Raw genomic sequence first — 26,677 nt, 5'->3', positions numbered from 1 at the left:
GGTGTCAGGAACGTTCTCTGTAATAACCTCAGTAAACAAGGTGTCAGGGAATGTTCTCTGTAATAACCTCAGTAAACAAGGTGTCAGGGAATGTTCTCTGTAATAACCTCAGTAAACAAGGTGTCAGGGAAAGTTCTCTGTAATAACCTCAGTGAACAAGGTGTCAGGGAATGTTCTTTGTAATACCCTCAGTAAACAAGGTGTCAGGGAACGTTCTCTGTAATAACCTCAGTAAACAAGGTGTCAGGGAATGTTCTCTGTAATAACCTCAGTAAACAAGGTGTCAGGGAATGTTCTCTGTAATAACCTCAGTAAACAAGGTGTCAGGGAATGTTCTCTGTAATAACCTCAGTAAACAAGGTGTCAGGGAATGTTCTCTGTAATAACCTCAGTAAACAAGGTGTCAGAGAATGTTCTCTGTAATAACCTCAGTAAACAAGGTGTCAGGGAATGTTCTCTGTAATAACCTCAGTAAACAAGGTGTCAGGGAATGTTCTCTGTAATAACCTCAATAAACAAGGTGTCAGGGAACGTTCTCTGTAATAACCTCTGTAAACAAGGTGTCAGGGAAAATTCTCTGTAATAATCTCAGTAAACAAGGTGTCAGGGAATGTTCTCTGTAATAACCTCAGTAAACAAGGTGTCAGGGAATGTTCTCTGTAATAACCTCAGTAAACAAGGTGTCAGGGAATGTTCTCTGTAATAACCTCAGTAAACAAGGTGTCAGGGAATGTTCTCTGTAATAACCTCAGTAAACAAGGTGTCAGGAACGTTCTCTGTAATAACCTCAGTAAACAAGGTGTCAGGGAATGTTCTCTGTAATAACCTCAGTAAACAAGGTGTCAGGGAATGTTCTCTGTAATAAACTCAGTAAACAAAGTGTCAGGGAATGTTCTCTGTAATAACCTCAGTAAACAAAGTGTCAGGAATGTTCTCTGTAATAACCTCAGTAAACAAGGTGTCAGGGAATGTTCTCTGTAATAACCTCAGTAAACAAGGTGTCAGGGAACGTTCTCTGTAATAACCTCAGTAAACAAGGTGTCAGGGAATGTTCTCTGTAATAACCTCAGTAAACAAGGTGTCAGGGAACATTCTCTGTAATAACCTCAGTAAACAAGGTGTCAGGGAACATTCTCTGTAATAACCTCAGTAAACAAGGTGTCAGGAACGTTCTCTGTAATAACCTCAGTAAACAAGGTGTCAGGGAATGTTCTCTGTAATAACCTCAGTAAACAAGGTGTCAGGGAACGTTCTCTGTAATAACCTCAGTAAACAAGGTGTCAGGGAACGTTCTCTGTAATAACCTCAGTAAACAAGGTGTCAGAGAATGTTCTCTGTAATAACCTCAGTAAACAAGGTGTCAGGGAATGTTCTCTGTAATAACCTCAGTAAACAAGGTGTCAGGGAACATTCTCTGTAATAACCTCAGTAAACAAGGTGTCAGGGAATGTTCTCTGTAATAACCTCAGTAAACAAGGTGTCAGGAATGTTCTGTAATAACCTCAGTAAACAAGGTGTCAGGGAATGTTCTCTGTAATAACCTCAGTAAACAAGGTGTCAGGGAATGTTCTCTGTAATAACCTCAGTAAACAAGGTGTCAGGGAACGTTCTCTGTAATAACCTCAGTAAACAAGGTGTCAGGGAATGTTCTCTGTAATAACCTCAGTAAACAAGGTGTCAGGGAATGTTCTCTGTAATAACCTCAGTAAACAAGGTGTCAGGGAATGTTCTCTGTAATAACCTCAGTAAACAAGGTGTCAGGGAACATTCTCTGTAATAACCTCAGTAAACAAGGTGTCAGGGAATGTTCTCTGTAATAACCTCAGTAAACAAGGTGTCAGGGAATGTTCTCTGTAATAATCTCAGTAAACAAGGTGTCAGGGAACGTTCTCTGTAATAACCTCAGTAAACAAGGTGTCAGGGAACGTTCTCTGTAATAACCTCAGTAAACAAGGTGTCAGGGAACGTTCTCTGTAATAACCTCAGTAAACAAGGTGTCAGGGAATGTTCTCTGTAATAACCTCAGTAAACAAGGTGTCAGGGAATGTTCTCTGTAATAACCTCAGTAAACAAGGTGTCAGGGAATGTTCTCTGTAATAACCTCAGTAAACAAGGTGTCAGGGAGCGTTCTCTGTAATAACCTCAGTAAACAAGGTGTCAGGGAATGTTCTCTGTAATAACCTCAGTAAACAAGGTGTCAGGGAACATTCTCTGTAATAACCTCAGTAAACAAGGTGTCAGGGAAAGTTCTCTGTAATAACCTCAGTAAACAAGGTGTCAGGGAATGTTCTCTGTAATAACCTCAGTAAACAAGGTGTCAGGGAATGTTCTCTGTAATAACCTCAGTAAACAAGGTGTCAGGGAACATTCTCTGTAATAACCTCAGTAAACAAGGTGTCAGGGAATGTTCTCTGTAATAACCTCAGTAAACAAGGTGTCAGGGAACGTTCTCTGTAATAACCTCAGTAAACAAGGTGTCAGGGAACGTTCTCTGTAATAACCTCAGTAAACAAGGTGTCAGGGAAAGTTCTCTGTAATAACCTCAGTAAACATGGTGTCAGGGAATGTTCTCTGTAATAACCTCAGTAAACAAGGTGTCAGGGAATGTTCTCTGTAATAACCTCAGTAAACAAGGTGTCAGGGAACATTCTCTGTAATAACCTCAGTAAACAAGGTGTCAGGGAATGTTCTCTGTAATAACCTCAGTAAACAAGGTGTCAGGGAACGTTCTCTGTAATAACCTCAGTAAACAAGGTGTCAGGGAATGTTCTCTGTAATAACCTCAGTAAACAAGGTGTCAGGGAACGTTCTCTGTAATAACCTCAGTAAACAAGGTGTCAGGGAACATTCTCTGTAATAACCTCAGTCTACAAGGTGTCAGGGAATGTTCTCTGTAATAATCCTTGTAAACAAGGTGTCAGGAAACGTTCTGTGCAATAACCTCAGTAAACACGGTGTCAGGGAATGTTCTGTGTAATAACCTCAGTAAACAAGGTGTCAGGGAATGTTCTGTGTTATAACCTCAGTAAACAAGGTGTCAGGGAATGTTCTGTGTAAGAACCTCAGTAAACAAGGTGTCAGGGAACGTTCTGTGTAATAACCTCAGTAAACAAGGTGTCAGGGAACGTTCTGTGTAATAACCTCAGTAAACAAGGTGTCAGGGAAAGTTCTCTGTAATAATCTCAGTAAACAAGGTGTCACGGAACGTTCTGTGTAACAACCTCAGTAAACAAGGTGTCAGGGAACGTTGTGTGTAATACTGTCAGTAAACAAGGTGCCAGGGAACATTCTCTGTAATAACCTTCGTAATCAAGGTGTCAGGGAACATTCTCTGTAATAACTTCAGTAAACAAGGTGTCCGGGAACGTTCTCTGTAATAACCTCAGTCTACAAGGAGTTATCAGTGTGAAGTGTAAGCGGCACTATAAAACCAGATTAGCTCTTCTCTACAAATGCTGCGAAATGATGATGCCAACAATATTACTTGCCTTTAGTGCACTAAAATCTTTCAAACCAACATCTGAATAAAATAACAATCTGAAAGGTGAATGCAAACATTTTTTTAGACTGATAAAACTGATAGTTTTACACATTTGCTACATTACCTAGCAATCATTAATTAGCAGAACATGCTCTAAGATAGCACTTGACTATTCTAGATATAAAATCAATAAATTAACTATATAAAGGAACAGAGAGCTGCATCAAAATAACAGAAAGTGGATAAAAACAATCCTGTTTAAAAGAGACAGAAAAATGTCATAAAACATAAACCACTACAAAATACCAATTTGTATAAGTGATGCCTGCAAGCCCAAATTTGGGTCAATAGAGAACACGCAGTTTGGTGTCACTTTCCATTAAATATACATGTACAGATAACAATAAAACAGAACTGGGATTCTGGAAGTGATGAAGTCCAGCAAACGAATCAAAATGAATTCTCTTATCCTTATAACCGTCCAGTTCATTTGAAAGTCTTGTTTGCACAACTGATATAAGAGGGGGAAAAAAGGAATACTGCAGGTGTTTTGAGTCCCGGGTACTTGAAAACCACTGTCTCAAAGGCAGGTACTCGAGTACCTTTTAACTTAGGTAGGCTTATGCTTGCAATCCAACTCAGATATGAGTTTGGGTGAGAAACTGTGGGGAAGGAGTGGGGATGTAGGCTTATGGAATGGAGGGGGGGATTTCAGGGTTGGGGAGTGAGGAGGGATTTTTAAGTTAGGGAATGGGAATGGAGTTTTAGGTTTAGAGAGCAGAAGATGAGTTTTAGGGTTAGGGAGCGACTGGGAACTTTAGGTTTAGGGAGGGGGTTGGAGTTTTAGGTTTAGGAGTGATCTGGGACTTTAGGGTTAGGGAAGGGGAGTAGAGATTTAGGGTAGGGGAGTGAAGACTCATTTTGGGAAATGGGAAGGCATTTCAGGGTTACAGTTCTGGAATGGCTATATAGTTTTGGGTTAGGTGGTGGGTAAGCTATGTAGAAGCAGTAGATCAGGCTAAAGAGAGTTCAAGCACCTGCTTTTTCAAGCAAGTGGCAGACAGCAGGTGAGTCATGCACTACTAGCATGCAGGTACCTGCAGTAAACCCCCCCAAAAACAATTTGTGTTTTTATGCTTATGCATTTCAGTTTTTGCTAGATACGGCTCCTTTGTAGCTACAGGACTGTCATACAAATACAATGAAGTTACATATTTTGTTCATGATTGCTAATGATATGTTAAGAAATTAATTTTACCTGAAGAATGACTAATGATGTTATTAATTTTATTCATAAGCTGTGTTCTGTGCGTGAACTGTCAGAAACCATAAAAATAAACAGCTGAAAAAAAAGAGAGAGAGAGAGAGATGATATTAAGCAGTTCAGTGGAAAATAAGCCCACTAAATCATGAATATGCACTGCTTATATTCCAAGTAACTGAGTGAAAGTACGGGTGCACAGTAGTTAGAGATACTTTCTCTGGTTCATTTCCCAAATTAAGTGCCTCCTGTGTGCATTTGGCACATTCTCTGCATCCCTACTTTTTTTTCCCCATTTTTCCTAGTTCTCCTGCTTCCTCCCATATCCCAAAAGAGTGCCAAAAGGTGAACTGACAAGCCCCCCAAAATGCCTATAGGTGTACAAGCTTTGACTGTGTGAAAGCATGCATGCATGTCTATGTGAATATATATGTGCGCGCGTGTGTGTGTGTGTGTGTGTGTGAGAATAAAGGGGTGCCAGCGTGAAAGTGATACATGGGCTCCCAAAGGTGATTAACACAAGAATGTGTTATCATTAGTGGTAACATGATGCGATTCAGAGATATGCATATTTGCTGATAATGAGTTCATTCCTCATTGTGGTTAATGTATCTCAGAACTCATTCTACAATGGACTGACATCTCATCCAGAAATTGTTCTTTGCCTTATGCCTCTAGTTGAGCGTTGTCACAGTCTCTGACTACCCTGAGCACGATAAAATGGATAACAGAAAATTAAAGAAGGAATTAATGGAATAAAACATTCATCACGTTTTTTTTAAGAAAGATCCTTTAAAAGATAGTGATCAAGAGATTCTAAAAGAAAACAATTAGATTAAATGGTATAAATGAAACGACAAACCTGTGAAGTAGAAAAGAGTGAAAATGCTTTGACTGAGGGAATGCAACAAAAAAAAAAAATCCATTCTTTACAAAAATTGAAAATGCATTCTCTTCCCTTCCACCCTACTGACATATTCTTTGAAGCAAACTAAAAACATGTAATAGGCTGCACCACATGTGACGGTGTTGCATTCTTTTGATAAGCAAATTAATGGTCCAAACTAGCATTTATAATCAGCACGCAGCTGACTAGAAAGCACTAGAAGCACTGAATGTTTCTTATTATTATAATACCAGGCAGTGGGCAGTTCATTGCAATATAATGTTTCTCAGATAATTCCTGTAACCATGTTAAACATTACAGCTTCTGTGTTATCTTGTGAAGTCTAAACAATGAAGACATTTCATGCGGGCAAAAAATAAGAGAATTTGTACCAGTGGAATTACAAAATGCTAACAGTAGTATTCTGCTTGGGGTGGTATTTCCTAATATACAAAACCCATATCCACAAGTGACAAAGACTACTGGGAGATTTTCCCTGCAGCACGACTCCTCCTCACACCGCTGTGTTTCTAGTTCACGTCCAAGATGTACAAGAGCATATTAAGTTCCAAAAACTAGAAGCGTTTCTTGGAAAGATCTTCCTGAATTACTGTACTGGCAACACAAATAATGGAAAACAATGCTCTTAGTTGTGCACTTGCCTAAAAGTAGTGCAGTGGTGGAGTAAAGTGTATAAAGTGTGCAGGTGGAGGGGTGAAATAAAAAACACAGGCATCACAACACCATTTCCAAGCAAATACAGAACTGATACCTCATTAGCAGTTTGATCTATTTTTTTCTCAGTTTGATCTATTTTTTCCCCATGGGATTTATTTATTGTATTGGTATGTGCTATTCTTCAATGAAAGATTTGTTAATGCTGCCTTATGAACTTCTATGGTACCTTCTACACTTCATATCTGAACAGAATATAACAGCATACTGCAGTATAGTGAAGTGAGCAGAATCCTCCTGTTAACAATCTATTTTATTTAAACATTTTAAAGATAACACTGAGTGTTAAATGTTTCATTAATCTCTGCCCTGCAAAATGCTACTAAACAAATGGAAATGAAAAAAAATCTGTACCTTTTCTAATGCATCTGGATCAGTCAGCTCCTGCACTGCCAAAAGCTTGATGCTGCAAGATAGAGAAAAGACAGCATGAACCCTCAGTGCATTTAGTGGCATTTATTCAAGGTTCATTTTCCTGGAAAGTTAATGTCTGACAAATGTACATCAGGAAACAAGCATTAAAAAATACATACAATGACACACTGATATTTTCATTTAGCATCTGAAATGTAACAAAAAAGTGTCTGCATACAATGTCCTTGTTTAATAGCTAAAATGTAGCAAAGTAGGAAAGTCTGTACAGTGCCTTTCTTTAATCTAAGTGGTAAAATGTAACAAAAAGGGTCTTTTTTTCAACTTCAACTCTGGAGCTGGGGTTGGCATAATGGTTAAGGTGTTACAGGCAAGAGGTACTGGGTTAGATTCTCACTAAGAAAAAATGGCAGCTAGCCTAGTATTTACCTGTGAAACACAAAATTCTAATTTCTCAGCACCATACAACTGGGTAGCCACGTTTATCAAGACTCTATAACTTTAAAAGTAAAAGCACTGAACTAAAAAGTACTTTAGTGCGGCAGCAGCACATTACAGTGATATCATTTCTTTAAATCTGCTCATTTCATTCCAACTAATCCTTTGGGGCTAAAACCAGCATACATAAGTAAACTGGACTTGACCATACTTAATAATACTTAAGCTGCAATATTTCTATTGGTCTTATATTGCCGCCTCACAGCAAGAGGTTCTCCGGTTCGATTCTCGGCTGGGGTGCCTTCTGTGTGGAGTCTGCACTTCCTCCCTGTGGTCGCGTGGGCTTCCTCCAGGTGCTCCAGTTTCCTCCCACATCTCAAAGACATGCTGTAGGTGGATTGGACACTCTAAATTGGGGCTAGGTGTGAGTGTGTGTGCCTTCTGTGGAAGGTTGGGCGCCAGGCTGGCAACTCGACACCGTAAAACTCCACTGCCAATCATGAGCGGACAGGTGATCCGCTGTGGCGACCCCTAACCGGGAAAAAGCCGAAAGAAGAAGAAGATTTCTATTGGTCTTCCAGAAAATGCTACACCTTTTATATATTTTTTAAAGTCATTACAGCAGCAGTAAAACAATCATCATCATCATTCATTTACCACTTTTTTCTCATTTCTACATGGTGTTGGGGTGTCATGTTATCTGTCACCATCTCTTGATTCAGTGCCACTCTCCTACCGTTATCAACAGTCATGCTTGACTGTCGCAGGTCTTCTTTCACACAATCTATCCATTTGCTAGATGCTCTCGTTTTCTCTTACCTTCTTCCTGTCTGTTCCAGATCTTCTGCCTGAACCACCATAAGCTGTTCTCTTTGACCTTTTCTGTAGCTGGAGCTACTCTGGCCTCTGCTCTGACATTCTTATTTCTTTGTCTGTCCCATAGTGTGCATCCTTTTGCCCATCTCAGTCACTTTATCACTGTCAGCTTTAACTTTTTTCATCTGCTCTGCCTTCATACCCCTCAAATTCTTAGAGCAAGAATTCTGGACAAAGCCATAAATAAAAGTGGGATAAAGGCCCAAAAATAGGGACAATTTTTAAATATTGCTCTTACAAACTTAGAAAGTTGATAGAATGGCAGGGTTTGCATTAGAATGACTATTCTAAAGGGTATGAAGTGTGAAATTCAATTGTCTGTCTTTATTTTTAAACTTCAGTCTTTAATGATTTGCCACTAATTTGCTAGAAAAACCACAATTTTATGAAAAACGCCAAAAATATGAGGCAAAAATCTGGACATTCTGGGAAAATCTGTACAGTTGAGAGGTACGTCTGCCTTTACTGCCCCAGTTTCTGTACCATACAGTAGAACGGGTCACACCACTTCTTTGTACTCCTTACGTTTCAGCTTGCTTGGCATTCCTTGTGTCATACAGTACTCCTGCTACTTACTCTTCCATTGGCTGCAGCCCCTGTGATTCTAGCTTTAACCTCCTCATTCAAACCTCTACCAGATACTTAAAGCCGTTACCCCATTCCTGTATTTTCTCTTCTACCTAAATTCTCACCTTCTTTTGATTTCCTTCATTTGCTGCCATTACAGCTGTTTTTTTCTCTACTCAGTTTCATCCCATGTACCTTCAGTTTTGCATTCCATTCTCCTATCCTTTGCTGAAGTTCTTGCTCAGAGTCTGCCTGTAATGCCACATCATCTGCATACAGCAGCTTTGTTGATCTGTCCCCTTCAATCTGTTTGCTAATGCAGTCCATCACCATTATGAACAGCAGTGGGCTCAGAGCTGAACCCTGATACACACCCACTCTCACTGGAAGCCCCACCATGAGACCAAACACTGTACATACTTTAATCATTTTACATAGCCTGCACTAATTCTAGAAATGATTTTTAGACTTCAAACCACCACGGGACTGCCCAAATAAGCTTTCTTGGGACCTTGTCATATGGCTTCTCCAAGTCTAGGAATGCCCATTTGGACTCTTTCCTTATCTCTATCTTGTTCTCAGCTATCAGTCTCACTGCAAACATTGAGTCAGTTGTGCTGCATCCTGATCTGAATCTGAACTGCTTATTTATTTTATTTATTTACTTTACATTTGTTAAGGAGGCCCGGGGAGAAAAGCTCCGAACATATAAGACAAGTAACAGTTACAAAAACATATTACATTAACAAGGTACAAACATAACATGAAAGCAATCAAAAAGTTATACATAATTCTAATTTAGGTTAGAGTATAACAGTTAAGCTGAATTACTAAATGCTTGCTATGAGAAGACTAGTCAAAACCTTTACATGATAGGGCATGTCGAGGTATTCTAAGGTGGTTAGCTTAGACTAGGATAGGTGACATAGTAAAATAAGGTGTAAGAAATGTCAATGCATATGGTTCAAAGTAGGTTCAGTTTTGGTTAGAGAAGTCCAGTTACAGGAAGAAGGTGAATTAAGTTATACATGGGCAGATCCAAGTTTCCAATCGATGTGACTTAACAAGTTTTTTGAATTGAGTAACATCTGTGGCAGAGGTAATAGGGGTGGGGAGGTTGATCCAGGCCTTCACTATGATATGTGAGTAGAGAGATTTTCCAGCAATGTTATTGGCCCTTGTGGTATAGAGGAGCATTTTATTTGTAGAGTGAAGGTGTGAGTAGTAGTGTAGTGAGTGAGCAGGTGTTGTAGGGCAGGAGATTTTTCCGGGTTGGTAAGGATATTGAATGCGGTAGTCAGCTGTTGATGGGTGAGTGGTTGGGTTTATTCAAGCCATTTAAGGTTTTTTAATACTTAGCAGTGATGGGTTCTGAATGGGGAGTTATTGGCAAATTTTGCAATTTTATTGTAGCAGGATTCAATTTTTTCTAGATTGTTTTTTCTAATGCGGGCTAGTACTGGAGCTGCTTATGTGAGCATAGAGAGAAGGTGAGTTTGGGCTAAGGTGATTCTTGCTTTATCAGTGAGAAAGTTTTTGTGCCGATAAAGAGATCCCATTTTTTTTATGGACCTTTTGGATAGTTTGTGCTATGTGAATATCAAAGTAGAGATTTTTATCAATTTCTACCCCGAGGAGTTTGGTATGGGTTGAAGGAGTGATTAGAGTGCTGTTTTTGGATGAGATGGAGAAGGTTAGGGGAGTAGATTTGGATTTGTTTGGCGTAAATAGAAGTAATTTAGTCTTGTTGGGGTTAAGGATAAGTTGGGTATCAGTCATCCAATTTTCAGTAGCAGAGAAAGATTCTTGGACCAGTTGCTGTAGAATAGAGAGATGGGGCTGCGCAGATGAGTGTCATGTCATCAGCGTATGGTACAAGGAAGGCTTGTTGTCTGGCAGTGTACAGTTTATTAGTGAATACAGAGAAAAAGTAGAGGGATAGAGCCTCTTGCAACTGGACAGACTGCTGTCTATCGGTGAGCTAGCTGTTAAACCAGGATATGGTAGGGGTAGCAAAGGACAGGGATGTGAGGGCTTCTATGAGTTTTGGGTGTGACACCATGTCAAATGCTTTGGACAGGTCCAGGAAAGTAGCAGATACAAAATTGTTTTTGTTCCTATGTTAATTAATTTGATTTGTGAAAGACAGAAGTGCAGTAGTTGTACTGTGATGTGGGAGAAAGCCATGTTGCATGAGGGAGAGAAGATTATATGTGTTCAGATGTTGCATGACTTGAAAATGAATACATTTTACGAGGAGCTTGGATAAGGGTGACAGTATGGCTATTTGAGCAGTAGTTGGAGAAGTCATAGGAGTGGCTACCTTTATGTAGTGGTATGACGTAGGATATTTTCCAAATTTGGGGGACGTAGGCTTCCCAGATGGACCGGTTGATGAGGACTGAAACTGGATAAGCCAGTGAGTCAGCTGCCATTTTTAGAAAGGTAGCAGGTAGACCGTCTGCAGCTAAAGTAGTAGGTTTGAGGTTTGAAACAAGTTTTTTGATTTTAGTTGTTGGAACAGTTGAGAGATTGAAGGGGGTAAATTATTTGGTGTTGTAGTAGGGTTACTTGGTGGGTTGACATTTGAAGATGTAGGTGTGGGAATATTTTTGGATAGCTGGGTGGACAAAGTCTGGATTGAGTTTATAAAATGATGATTAAATTGGGAAGAGATCTCGTGCTTATCATTATGTGTGGAGGTGGGGGTAGGGGGGTTGTTTTACCATGTTTTAAGAGGGAGTTGATGAAGTGCCAAAACCTTGGGGGGGGTTGGGTATTTGTTTTGGAGACTTAAAAAGTTTTGTTTGTCTAGTTTGGTCTTTTACTTGGCTAGATTCCTAAGTTGTTTATAGTTTTGCATGGCCTAACAGGAACTGTCTTTTTTCCATGTTTTCTGGGCCTTATCTCTAGATTTGAGTAGTGCTCTGGTATCCCTATGCAGCCATGGAGCATAATTTGCATTGGCTCTTATTTTTCTAATAGGAGCGACAGAGTTTAGAACATTGATAAACATATTGTTGAAATAGTCCACTGCTTTATCTCCCATCTTACTTTCTACTCTCTGTCTATTCATTTATCAATCACATTCTTCAGAACTTTCATGCAGTTTGAAAGGAGTTTAATGCCTCTGTACTGCCCACAGTTGTGGATGTCCCTTTTGTTATTGAACACTGGCACTAGTTTGCTTATTTTCCAGTCATCTGGGATCCATCTTCCTTTCCATACTGCTATGAGTACTCCCAGGAGCTATTTTTTCCCCTATCTCACCCACTTTGTTTTCCTTAGTGCTGTTCTTACTTCTTCTAGGGTGGGTTCCTCTTCTTCTTTTATTGTAGGCTATGTCTGGGACAGTACACCTTCTGTATGGTTTATTGATTCAGAAACTGCTGAAAGTAAGCCTCCCATCTGCCTGTGATTTCCTGTCGGCTGGTGAGCAGGTTGTTGTTGATATCCCTTAAGAAGGGTGACTCTGACTATCTTATTTGTCTTTCTGTCTTTGGCTTGCAACCTGACAGAGTTTATTTGTGGCACCCAGAAGCTTTGTTTGTAGAAGCTGGACAGGTGCCTCTGATGCCTTGTTCTTTACTACTGCAACTCATCTTTTAGCCTCTTTGTCAGCCAACCAGTATTCCTTCTTAGCCTGCTCTGTCTTTTCTATCTCCCACTTTTTCCTGCACTCCTTCTTTCTTTTGATGACTTCCTGGGCTTCTGCATTCCACCACCAGCTTTCCTTATGTACCTTATTTCCATAGCTGGCTCAGCCACATATCTGTTCTGTAATTCTCACACATGCTGTTTTGAGGCTCTCCCATTCTTCAACTCCACCTATTTTCTCTTCTTTCTGAGGTGCTAGAACCTGGAGTAATTTCTTGAACTCTTTGTGCTTTCTCTCCAGTTAACTTCCAGGTCTTCAGCCTACTCTCTATTGACCTTAGAACCTTCTCTGATCACTGCTTGCAGCTGACTATGGCAGCAAGTGGTTTATGCTCTGGGGTGACTATTTCATGGGCATGGCTTTACAGTCACTGATTGTACCTCAGTGCCCTTTCCTCACTAGGGGGAAGTCTACCTGATTGGCTACTCTTATATGCGATCTTGTGACTGTTTCTCTTGCTGAACCATGTGTAGGTCACCATCAAGCCATCTGTCAGGCAGATGTCTAGAATGGTCTTTCCTTTATTCCTGCTGCCCCACCCATGTGGACCAATGCAGTCTTCATATTCTGTTCTGTCTTTCCCAACATGTGCATTCAGGTCACCCATTATTAACATCAGTTAATGTTGTCCTGCTTTATCCTGCAAGTCCTGCAACTGTTGTCTGAATACGTCCTTTTCTTCACTGCCCCTGCTGTAGGGCATAAGCTGAGATTATGAATGGTGCCTTACCCTTACAATGAAGTCTGATGGCCATGAGTCTATCACAAATTCTAATGACATCCTTCACTGTTTTCTGGACTATCTCCCCCACCATTTATAGTTTATTTTCCTCCTCCTGAGTAGTAGAGTCCAGATCCCAGGCCAAGTGACTTTGTTGGACTGCTTTTCCATCTTGTCTCCTGGATACATAGGATGTCCAGCCTCCTCCTTACCATCATGTCATCCACTATATTTAATTATATTTTCTATAAGTGCCTATATGTTAGGCACAGAGGATGACATGATAATATTTTAGTTATTTTTTTAAATAAAGTGTTTTTTACATGCTTTTCACTCTATATTATGACTGATATAATGAAGTTTGCATGAGGTGAATGGTTCCGGTTTTTGGAAACTAACTTTTAAAAATGTGTTTTTATGTTTTAGGCATCATAGTAAGTCTTTTTAAAGGTTTATATAACATTGAGAGAGGAGTGCTAAATGTTTTATTTTTTATTATTTCTTTATTGCTTTAGTGGGTTTTGCTAGTGAACCCAATCATTGCAATGGAGAGGGAGAGTACTGTATATTGACTGCAGTATTACCATAGCAACTAATGAGTTTATTTGATCAATTGTTTAATGAGATTATTAGTGATTAGTTATGATGTATTTAAACAAGGAGTATGTACAGCTTTTTCAAAGTCTGGTGAAGAGTGGTTTATCTATGTGAAAATGCTTACTTGTTGGTGAATAAATGTTTGGATTTGTATCTGCCATGTTTGTCACTTCTTTGTTTGTTCTATTGGAATTCTTAGTTCATGTTTTGCAGGCTGATTGGTTTTATATCCAGCTTTTGCTCAACAGAGTTATTCTAGTTAACTCAAGCTGGGCAATTAGATACTAGCCAGTCAGCAGCTTAGGGTTGGGCCTTATGACGGGTTCACACTGGCCAATAGAGGCATATACACTCCTCCCACCATCATTAGCCATTAGCATGGGTCCCCTGGCATAAGTTGGGTTAGGCCATGTCCTCAAATGGCAAATACCCATGCTGACATTAATAAACATGACCAAATCACTTAACAGCCAATTTTTACACCACTGAGTGGCAAGCCATGACACAGTGTGCAGTCTGTGATCTGCATTCTCCTATATTAAGAATACTGTGCACCACAGTTGATGCCCAAAGTGCTTGATCTATACAACTCTTTCCCCTATAGGCACCATCTAGATTCTGTGTTGCTGCCCAAAGCTCCATTCTTTGGTGTGTTTCAGGTGGAAACATTCAGCATGATTTTTGAGGAGGTGAGAGGAATCCCACAGAGACCAAGGGATATTGGTGAAGGTCAGGATCAAACCTTGTACCTTCTCCATGAGAGGCAAATACCTTAGCCATTAATCAGTAGTAAGGGAAACACTTAACTAGTTATTTTCCCAGGCTGAACCTGAAAATCAGAGATCCTACATTTTTGCATAAGCATACAGACAGGAATCTCAGGTTATGGTTCCCTTATTCCCAGTCTGAGGTAGGATAGTATTGACTACTGTCAAAACATGACAAACTATGTATCTCAATGGGCTACATGAAGAAAATGGGAAACGGGAGGGAGTCAGAAATGCTGAACTAGATACATGGGTGAATTAAAGAAATAGCATGTTCTCCATTGGAAAAGGAATTGGCTTCCCTTGAGTTGCCCCAACATATGGATGTTTACTCAGCTTTAATTCTTTGATGAGAGCAGTAAATTCATGGGTACCAAGTAACATAGCAATGCTATGTATACTTACATTTTTTAAAGGTGATTGACATGCTCACATATTCTAACAGAAGGAAGTTCTAAATTCACAATTTTTATTTGGAACAAGTGTCAATTACCTGTTTGGTACCAGAAGGTTCAGTGTCAGGATCAACTCTGTTCAAAGTTTCAGCACTTGATTTATGTTCACCACCTCATATTTGTAGTTCTAAACATGCAAGCACCGCCCCATGTTTGTAGTTCTAAACATGCAAGCACCGCCCCACATTTGTAGTTCTAAACATGCAAGCACCGCCCCATATTTGTAGTTCTAAACATGCAAGCACTGCCCCATGTCTGTAGTTCTAAATGTGCTACATCACAGACAGCAGCTTTAAAATTCCAAGATGTACTTGATTTTACTAATGAGCACAGCACTTGAAATACACTTTCACAGAGGGTTAGTATGCATAAGATAATGCAGTTTGGGATGCAATAGCAGTCACCATAATAACAGAGCAGGATGAAGCATCTTCTATGATGCTGTCACATGAAACAGTGACACGTTTACAAGCACAGTACTGTTGGGTATGGACTGTAGGAACACTTGCACACAATCATACAGTACTACAAAACATAATTTACATTAGATTCTTGCATGTAATAAAGATGTCAGTGGCACAGTTAACAGGTGCTTACAGAATGTGAGTGCCTGCCTTTTTTTAAAAACTTAAAAGAATTTTTAAACCTCATATACAGAAAACCAATACTCTTCCTAGACTGAAATCCAGAGATCCTACATTTTGGAATAAACATTTCATCAGTTTCCCAAACAATGTCAAATCCTAATATAAGACAGACAGCAGTGATTATTCCTAAATCAGGGAAAAGACTCATTACTAGGACATGCACAAAAAAAAAAAAAAAAAAAAGAAAATTAGACAGGATGGACACTGGTGGGATCACATACAGTGGCCAAGTCACATCCAGAGATCCAAAAGCATATCATGTTCTGACAGACATGACCGCACCTAAATCTATCTCTGTTTATAAGACAGATGATCTGCATCTTTTTTATGTTCCTAACAAGAATCTCCTATAACATGACTGGTATTTCAATGGAGAATATATCAAACCAACTTACAACCAAGATCATAGCAAATTAGATGTGAACTTGCCCAACTTGGTACAGACAGAATGTCTCGGTCTGGAACTTAATGCTAAAGAAAGTGTCAAACTGAAATTCATATAAAGCATTCAAGAAGAAAGATCATGGCCAGGTAGCTATTTAACCTAGCAACACAGAGACGAGTAGAGGAAGGGTAAGTAAACTAAGGAAGGAGCACAAGAAAGCATGCTAGCTTATGCAAGAAGTATGTCGTCAGGTAAAAACATAGTTATGGGAGTACAGGATATATGTACATAATCAAGGACATGACAGACACCAGCATTAGGACATCTAAGTGTACATTCATTGACATAAGTGCATTTGAAAGAAGAGCTAATTATAAAACTTAAGTGGCAAGACTTTAGGTAAGATCCCCAGCAGTAACTAAACTAAAAAACTTCTCCAAAGCAGATTATAACCTCTTACAGGATGGTATAAATAGCTTCACTGCACCTCCCCCCTCAGATGGAACTGGCAACTATGCTGAGTTCTACAGCAATGCTTTATACAAACACCTGTACAACTGCATTGATTTGGCCATACATGATGGGACCAAAATAAGCTCACCAAAGAAAGAGCAAACCTGCCTGGCAGACAATTGCTATTAACAGGCTTTACAATAAAAGGAAGAAATTGCTGGCTAAGAGCAAGAGGGAGCAAGTCCTAAACTGGAAACACTCCCTCCTCAGCTTATACAAGCAAGTAATGCTTCTTGTGAAGTCCTCCAAAGCAAACTACGAATCCATATTAGCTTCCTCAACTAAGAACAACTTTAAGGCATTCTTTAGTTACATCTGCCCAGATTTGTGCTGAACTGGAAGTTAATGATACCACATAGACTGAGCCTGTCGACATAGCTAACTTGTTGGATGACAGGTTCTGTGAAAACTGCACTCCCCTGTCCCTGCCACACATACCCCATGACATCTCTACCATCTGTCCCTTTCCTTGTATCTCTAAAGATCAGGTCATAAATGCTCTCTCTAAGGTCAAAAACACAGCATCTATGGGACCTAATAGCATCCTAAGCTGCATCCCACATGGGCCCCAACAAGAATTAGCTATACCATTGGGTAGTCTTTTCAATAATAGTCTAAGCATTGGCTTTGTCCAAGCTGAATGGAAAATGGCCACCGTTATTCCTTGCACAAAGGTCATACTTCAAATGACCCCAGGAACTATAGACTTGTTAGTCTGACTAGCCATATCTGCAAGGCCATGGAGCGAATCATTATGGACCTTATCAACAAAGATATAAGTAATCTCCAAACACTTGACCCTACTCAGTTTGGTTTTCTCGATGGGAGATCATGCCTGTTAAACCTGGTGGACTTCTTTGAGACAGTCACCAAGGCCCTGGATGAAGGGAAATCTGTGCATAGAGCCTACCTGGACACAGCCAAGGCATTTGACAATATCCCTCATTCAGACATCTTTGACAAACTCACCCAACTAGGCATCAACCCTTATATTGTTAGATGGGTCGCTAACTGGTTCACTGATATAACTCATAGAGTCAAATGGGGAATCGACCTCCAACAGCAGACCTTTAACCAGTGGTGTTCCACAGGGATCAGTCCTGGGTCCTCTACTGTTTGGAATCTATTTCTCTAAAGTACAAGCAAAAACTAAAGGTCTGTGGCTGACAAAGTTTGCTGATGACTGCAAACTGGGAGCGGTCATAAAATCTCTAAATGATGTCAACATCCTATAAGAGGGTCTTACACAAACAAATGATTAGTGCCAAAGTCATAGCCTTAAACTCAATAAAAAATGTATTACCATTCCTTTTGGTAAGAGCGATGTTCCTGGTAATTACCACAGCAACAGCAACACCTTAAGTGCGCACTCAGTGATGAGAGACCTGGGCACACAGGTTGACAGCAACCTTACCTTTGACCACCATGTCTCCACAGTAGTAAGAAGGGCATTCTATGTTGCTGATCTCATAAGTAAGAGCATTTCCTCCAGAAAAAAAATATGTTATAACTGCCCTGTATTCTTCCCTCATATAATTGAATACAACACCCCTTTTGATATGTACCTTTCCAAGCACCTGCAGCAATTGGAGAGACCACAAAGGTTATTCACAAGAAAAAATCAAGGTCTTCACCATCAGTTTTATGTGGATTGTCTGAAATCACTGTCACTTTACTCTGTTTCATATAGACTACTCAGAGGCAATCTCTGACCCTGGTTTATTGGAAATGCTGCATATGCGTAAGTCAAACGGTACATGGGTTACTTGCTCTATAGACCTTAACCTGGTATGTGACATTAATAGAACATGCTAGAGGGACATATTTGTCTCTCAGATGTTACCACACCTTTGGAACAGACTCCCACTCATGTCAAACAGAGCACCTCATTAACCCTCTTCAAACCCAATCTGGACAATTGGATGGGTAACCCTAAATTCACCCCGGGGGTTCCACCTGTGTCCCTCTTGGACAGAGGCAACAGGTGCTGATCATGGAAATAAGGGTAGAACTTGGCTAGGCTTATAAAGGCCCTAGAGCCATTAACCTAGTAACTTCCTATGTTCCTAAAATATGAGTGGCACACATGGAATGTGTCTTGTTAAAAGTGACTTTGACTTAGCCAATTGTCTGCAGTATGCAAGATTTCACTAAGCATGCATAATTGTGTTCTAGACAAAAAGAAGGCAATACTGAGAGTATATATGCACATATAAATGGCCCTATATTGAAATGTCATCTCTCGAAATGCGAAGTGTAGACAAGCCTAAAAAAATAAAAAGTTGAAAATCTTGAAGAAGACCAAATCTCAAGAACTGCTCGTATCGTTTAAACTGCTTTTTTGCAGGGAGACAACCTCCCCTACACCTGATGAAGTAAAGACAAGACCCCCTGAACATATATATATATATATATATATATATATATATATATATATATATATATACAAACCCCGAGACTGCCATATTTCTGACAAAAGAGACTATCCAGAGAAATGGCCATCTCTAACTTAGTATATGCAGGTCCATTTTTCTACCATTCAGTCTCTGTGTTTTGGGACTCTGACTATGGCACAGGCAGCCTGAATTCAAACAGTGGAAGGGCACTTTGTGCAGACAGGGAGGATGGATGGGCATGCCCATTCTGGCAGGAGGAGGGAACTGAGCAGATTTGGGGCACACTCACACAGTCTGACTTCCCTTGTGGAGAATGAGGAAACAACCACACAGTGCTGCCTGAGGGTGGGTGGGGTAGCTGGCTAATATTAGCCCCTTTTAGAAATGAAGGGTGGTACAGTGCTAACACCCATTTCATGTCCCACTCTCAGGGCATTATGGGAATTAGGAAAAAACACACTTTCTGGCAGTTGTGTGATGTGTCCTAGGTTCCAGAACCTTCTCAACAGTTCTACCTATGGGTTAGAATTATTCCAGGGGGAGGTAAGGCTGGCCCAGTAGACCAGGGAACAAGGAGGGGGCCTGGAAGCAGCTGATGGTAAGCTGTGAGGAGTCAAACACAAGTATAAAACAAATAAAAAGAAAATAAAAGCATAAACAATCAAAATAACTGATTTAAATTGGTTCTGTGGCACTGAAGGATACAGGCCTAACTATCTTTGGCTGATTTCAGTTTAAATGGCAAACAGGCACTAAAGACGACAGCAGGGGAGGGACATCAGTAAGAGGGCAATACCACAGTGATGTGACATGCTGAAAGGCCAAGAAAGACATGAAGAATGAAATGGAATAGTATATGCTCCCAAATGTTACTTGGCCAATTTTGAAAAATGGGACTTCAGCTGTAAACATAGCCGCAGAAATAAGGATTTCTGCAGGGCAGTGACCCTAGACCTCAAATTCATAAGAATCACAGCACAGAAGGGAGCACAGATTTTGAAGGGTTACTGTTCAGTTTGAAACCCTGGCATGGAAACCTTCTCAAACCCAATAGCTAAAATACTGACATATTTCTGCAGAGTAATGATGTACTCATGGCTTATGGATGAGGAATCCACTGGTGACTTTCATTTTGTCTTTAAACAAGAACATAAGACACTAGGTAAGACAAGGACTATTAAGTGGTCTGCTGAGGTTATTAGATCACTAACAGACTCTGGTGGGCTAGTGGGTGTAGAGAAGGATAGGAAAAACTGAGATGTCAAAGGCCTCCTTCTTGTTTTCTACTCTCAGAAGATGTAATGAAACATTAATAAACATGTCACTGTTATCGCTGATCTCAAGGATAGGAACAAACATGCTACCCTTTCTGACCATGAATTAGTATGAAAAGCCTCAGATGGGCAAATAGCATGCTACCCTGTCTGACCAAAATTAGAATTGATGGCCTCATATGGGAACACTGCATGATATCTTACCTGACCATGAAATAATTAAGATAGCTCCTTTGTAGAATAGTCTTGAGCTATCTAAAAGGCCCAACCTCAGTAAAACACTTTTTGTGATAGTTGGACTACTGGACCCTTTAATGCCATGTGAAGTCTTGTCAAAAAAAGAGAAATGAGTGCAACATAACCTTCGTCCCTTTTACGGGAGATTTGGGAGCACTGTCTGGTCAAATGACTTGCTCAGAGTAACACAGTAGAAAACAGTGAAGGAAGGAATAAAGCCCAGCACCCTAGGCTACAAGTAGCTAATTTAATAACTCAGAGACTTAATCCTATGTTTACCCAGACCTCATGCACATGGTGCCTTGAATGACTGCATGCCACCAGTGGCTGAAACCATGGCAAGCTGTCTAATATGAAAAGAGACAAGGAGAGTATTGACCAGTGGTTTGAAGGAGAGTGGTAAACAGAGTAACCTCTGAAGTCATGGCTACCTTTCATGAAACGTGAGGTTATGGAAGCCATCCACTCACCTCCTTGGAATAAACCCTCAAACTCTGGTGAGCCACAATTGAGTCTACAAGCTGCACACGCAAATGTCCTATCATAGCCTTCTAAACATAGACGTCTAAACTGGTATCAAGACATAACTACGAAGGATGTTAGGAAAGGCTTAGTTACACTGCAGCCCTATGACTGGAAAGGCCAGCATGTTTTAGTATCCTTTAGCCTATAACATCGATCAGTTTTGATTTAAAAGTACCTGCCAAGGTAATGGCCACTAGGCTTGTTCCTCTGACATTACCTTTAGTTCATCAAGGATAAGTAGGTTACCTTACAGCGAGCTCCTCATATGATCATCAGACACTCATCATTCAATGGCTCAGGCCATCAAGGTGGACTTAACACCCTGCTTTGGTAGCCTTCAGCTTTGGGCCTTGCTTCCCTTAGTAGATTTTCACATTACATTTGTCAACGTGGGCCATGCAGTGGTGTGGCAGTTTGCACTGCTGCATCAGAACATTTGGTTCTGCAGTTTGGTTTTCATCTGGGATACCTTCAATGCAAAGTCTGTACATCCTCTCCTAGTGTCAACATGGGTTTCCTCCTGTTGCTCCAGTTTTTTCCCACATCCCAAAAGGTGTGCTAAATGTGAACTGGTGATACTCTAAACTGCCCACAGGTCTATGTATAGTGTGACTGAATAAGTGTGGGTGTCTGTGATGATTTGGTGCCCTTTTTAGGATTAGTACCTCTGGCTTGCACACAGTGAGTTTTGGGACAGGGTATTACTACCCCACAGCCCTAAAATGGTTTACATGGGTAATCAGAGAATGAATGAATTAGTTTAACATCATCAGACAGTATGGCTATACATGCCACAGTGTCAAAGCCCTTTTATATATAGAGGACTTGGACAGAGACTCCCTCTCTTGCCGCTTTTGTTCATACTGGTAGAGCTCCTGGGATGTAGGTCATGAACAAACATTAATTTTCCACCATGCTTGCTGTCAGGAAACAGGGGCTGTCTCCAGTGGTGCTGCTTTCAGAGACATGTAAAAGATCTCATTGGATTTACTGAAATAAGTAGTGGGAATTTCCCTGATGCTATGGTCAAACTTCCCCTTCACAGTAAGAGTACCACCACAGGTCTCGCCTACAAAGAGGCTACTGGCCTAATGAGACTAACCTGGTCAACAAAAAGTAGATAAATACATTAATTAATGAACAATATGTGACCAACATGATATATACCATTGAAGGAATAAAGTACCAAAATGGTAAGGGTCATATGATAAATGCCACACTAGCAGAATATGAACTTTACTACCAAAATAATGCTGTCTGGTCTTGCAAAACAAACTTACTTGACTGCTTAGTGTCCATCTATCTGTCTATCTGTATAAATACACAAGACAGATAAATATGAACCAATGCAGAATCATAAAATTTTGGTAAAAGGAACTTTCCCCCCTTAGCAAGCACTAGTTAAAGTAACAAAAATATACCCTTGGAGGTGCATAAGAAGGATCTACATCTGTACCTGAAAAAAAGCCTTTGAGACTGTAGATCATAATACACTTCTTCAAAGGTTAAGCAAATGCAGCTTCTCTACACAAGTCATACAATGGTTTATAGCCCATCTAGCTTGCTGGCACTGTCAAGGCCTGAATTATTTGTCTTATATTGCGCCTCATTATTTTACCAGTGTGGTTGTGCAGGCGATGGCTTGGCCAATGGGATTTATTTGGATACTGCCCCCCCCTCCTCAGTCTGCTAGGGAATTCTTTGGGAGCAGAATTGTAATACGGAAAACATGACATGTCAGGTTGCTTGGTGTCTGCGGTTGCCCTTGGGACAACCCTTAAAAACTCTAGATGTGCTTAGGAATCAGTTGTAAGTTACTTTATGAGTTAACATGATTCAGACTGTGGCTGCAGGGTGAGAGGCACCACCATGCTGTAAATGGCATGCTGATGTTCTTCTCTGATAAATTAAAAAAAAATCGCTTCAGGTAGGAGTTTAAGCATATAATCTTGGTGGTTACTGGAGAACAGCTGAATATGCATTCACTGCAAACAAGGGCAGTTGGTTGACTGTCAGATACCACGTCATTAAGAAGACACATCTTGATGCAAAACCTGTTATTCTGCCAACTGGTTAAGTACAGGAGAGCAGTAATTTAAAATACACCCCTGATGTTATGTCTTTGTTCCTCCCCCCACTAGCATGGTGGCTTTGCCTCTGATTCTTGCACTAACAGCAAAAGGTTTGGTTTGAACATGTCAAGACAGGTGGTTGAGTTACAATAAAAATAACAGTACATTAAACAAAAATAAAAGTAAATAAAATTTAAAAAAATAAGAAGAGAAGATTGTGAAAGATAAGAACCAAGGGGGTAGGCAGGCCCTTCTTTACAGTGGTTAATGTGGGTTAGAAACATATAGAAGAACACTGAGAGGCTTCCTACTTGAACCATAGCCCTCCCTTAAGCTGATTAGATGACTGTTACAGGTGAAGGTGTCAGTATAATCTTATTCAAGTAACAGCAAAATTTTGCATTCAGTGAATCAGCTTGACAGCAAGACAAAAAATGCAAGAGGACTGTCCAAGTTAGGTAGAAGGATTGAGTCGCTTGCCCTACACATCATGGGTTAGTGGCAGTTTGGCCTAAAGACAGTTCCCACTTATCAGCCATATAAAAAAAAATCAATTATAAAATATAAAAAAGGGAGACATAGAAATTTACTGTAAAATATAAGGAATATGTGTATTTGTGAATAGAATAAAAAGAAATGACAAGATGAAAGTAGGGGACAAACTTCTACAGTTATAATATATCCATTAAAAAAGAGGTGGAGGACAATGGCAGAGTAGGACAAAGGGGATCCACAGCTCAAGGGAAGAGGCATGTCATGACAGAAAGTTGTCAGAATGGATCTATATAATTAAAAAAAAAGAAAGAAAAAAGAGAAAACAGAAAGGGAAATTTCTTTACAAGGGACACATTGAGTCAGCAAGAAGAGTAGAGACGTTGGCCATCAGTTAAGGCATCTGCTGTCTATGCTGGAAGTTTTAACACAGGCTATTTCTCTTCTTGGAATGCCTAGGGCAGGCAAATACCAGACCAAAAATAAAGTTGTGCAGTAAGGCCAGGTGCTGATTCAAGATTAAAAAGAACATGCCAGTGGCTTCTTAGACTCACCATCAGGTGAGGCCTCAAATGCCTTGCATGAATTTGTATGCACAGAGGTTACTGACACTGGGGTGAACCCCAAGCAGACTAGAGCACAGGAGGTACCCTCAACTGCCCCACAGGCTGCAGTGGATTCGTACCCAACTTTTCCCATGAGAATTGCAACAGCTCATTAGAGGCCCTATGAAAATTGCATGGGGGGGTCAGGTAGCCAACAGATGAATCCAAAACAAAATGGTCAAACATGCAGTAACACCACTGAAAAAACAAAAACTAACTGCATGCAAGAAAAAAGCAGATAAGACCATTTCTACTGATTTAATAAATATGTTTACACATTATCAAAACACACTTGCATGTGAGCTCATACTCATTCCAGCAGCTTTGACGGAGTGACAAGATGAATTCAGCAGGTGCAGGATAAGATTTTATTGTAATAATGAGGCAGTAGTAGCAGCCCATACCAACAGATATGTTAGACCTGATATGATTCACATGTTACTTAGGAAATTTGTTTTGTATGATTTGCAGTACAATATTTCTTTTTCTACCTGTCACATGCTGGAGCACCATGACATTGCTAACTCACTCTCTCATCAGCAACCTCACACACTTAGAACTTTGGCCTCAGAAGATGCAGAAGAATCAGACGCGATACCAGCAGCAGTTTGGAACAATGGACAGTAACAGGAGATAGCCTGGCATGGCAATCTTGAGCACCCAACACCAAAGTATTCGAAATCAGGGCACTTCATGCTTTTAGGGCCTTTGTGAATCAGCTCCCTTTAGGAGACAGGAGGTGGTTGGTGAATCTGTTAAGGGGATACCTTGCACACAGATGTGAGTAGGGCGATACAGTAACAACATCCATTAGGTCTGTGCTGAAGGTGACAGGTCTACAGGACTTTAAACAAGCCTAGGTGCTTGTCAGAATGCTGAAAAGCATAGATGAGAGGGCTTCATGCCATTTCGACTAATTGTTGTGATTACACGGCCTGAGTCAATCTATTTCTGCTCTTTTATTATGGGGTCCTCAGAGTCAGTGAGCTGATGGCATAGACCAAGGGACACATACAGCCCAAGGGTCTTAGCTGGATGGATCTTTCTTTCACAGCTAGTGTCCTGCTGTGGGCTGACTCATCTAAAACTGACCAGTTAGTGAAAGGCCATCAGACCAGTGTTTAAATATTGGGGGGGGGCATTCATAACAGCCCATCAATTATTTATTGTTTCTTTATTATGTATTGACATTTGTTTACTGGGAAAGTCTGACTGAACAAGGTAACCAGTTTCATTGGAGGCCTGGGAAGAAAAGCTCTAAGAATGTCATGCCATCAAATGACAATACAGGTACAAAAACAATTTACTAATTCAAAAATTGCAATATCCTAAAACATTTTAATAATTTACAGAGTAAAAGAGTACAACAGTTGCAAGGATCATATAGGCAAAATATAATTCATAAGAAATAGCCTGAATATTAGGATTCTGGGATGTATAACGAGGAGAGAACTGGGTAGAGGTGAACTGAACAGCTTAGTGAGAAAGATAAGGTTGAATGTGGAGAGAGAGAAAGTGAAAGAATGTGAAATGCAGAAGACCAAGGAAAGGTCAAACTTAATAAAGACCTCTTGGCCCATGGCAGTGACTCAGTCAGGTACTCAGATCATTCTTTTTGAAATTTCAGGGATTCTGACTTAGGTGAGGCAGGAGATGAGGCAGGAACCCACGAACCTCTACTGAGCCGATCAATCGAACAGGGAGATGGAAGTCAGCTGCCCACTTAAGCTACATCAGATATTCAACATATATTATATGGCTCACTTCAGGTATTATACATGTGTTACGAGGAAAAGCACACATACACAGAAATGTATACATACGTATATAGTACATGGAGCATGGTGATTATACTCTGATTTTCAGAAAAAGGCAAATCAGTTAAGAGTTGAAGTGGGGCGAGACTCAGTTCTTAACAGATGTTAAGCACCCCCTGCTTAAGTTGTTAACGTCAGGGTCAAGCTCTGCACTGTAAAATCTGCCAGTATGGACCAGCAAATAGCAACAGCAGAATAAAAGCTTTGGCTCTGCCTGCTGTCCCCGCTGATGAGGTGTCCCTTCCTCTTATAAACATAGAAAGTAGCTAAAATAACAAAATGTGTGTTCTCCTGAGATTTCTCTAAAATATATGAACTCCGAAACTCAAATAAATGTCACTATTCAGTAACTTCAGTTCACCATGATTTGTCTGAAAACTATGGGCTTTATGAGGAATAGATTAAACAAAAGAGGCAAACATCTGGACAGTTTAGAGGCAAGTGAAGGTGAGTGTAAACATAAGGGACTGTATGTTACATTGCCTTTCTGAGAGCGCGCACTAAGTGGCTAAGTGCTTTATGGCTTTGAAAGCTGGCAAAACACAACATTTTTTTTCTTTTTTTTTTTACTGTAAGTAGCAATAGAACTAAAGCTCCATGCACTACAAAGAATTATGACTGCTTAGCAATACAAAGCAGATAAAGCACCATACACTACAAATAATTATGTTCGGGTCTCCAGTCATAACCTTTAATTATGAGTTCTCAATATGAATGCCAAGATTCACCTATCGAGCTTCACACTTGAGGTGAATTTCTTGGCATTCATTTATCTAACACAAAATAAATGGGTTATGATTGGCAACTGAGTTTTAATTCTCTATATGATATATATATATATATATATATATATATATATATATATATATATATATATATACACACACACACACACACACA

At 40.1% G+C, this 26,677-nt stretch overlaps 1 protein-coding gene across 1 annotated transcript in view; it reads right to left on the bottom strand.

Annotated features, from left to right (window-relative positions):
* Positions 1 to 26,677, bottom strand: part of EEPD1 (endonuclease/exonuclease/phosphatase family domain containing 1) — an 891,467-nt gene that overhangs the window by 455,692 nt on the left and 409,098 nt on the right. Inside the window, exon 2 of the mRNA XM_044065031.1 lies at positions 6,718 to 6,769. Within this exon, the coding sequence (XP_043920966.1) occupies positions 6,718 to 6,769 (52 nt within the window). The remainder of the gene's footprint in view (positions 1 to 6,717; positions 6,770 to 26,677) is intronic.

This window comes from Protopterus annectens, chromosome 3.part0, assembly GCF_019279795.1.
Source record: "Protopterus annectens isolate FY-2018-M chromosome 3.part0, PAN1.0, whole genome shotgun sequence".
NCBI classification, from domain to species: Eukaryota; Metazoa; Chordata; order Ceratodontiformes; family Protopteridae; genus Protopterus; species Protopterus annectens.
The sequence above is the reverse complement of the archived record's forward strand: the minus strand, read 5'-3'. Positions and strand labels throughout refer to the sequence as shown.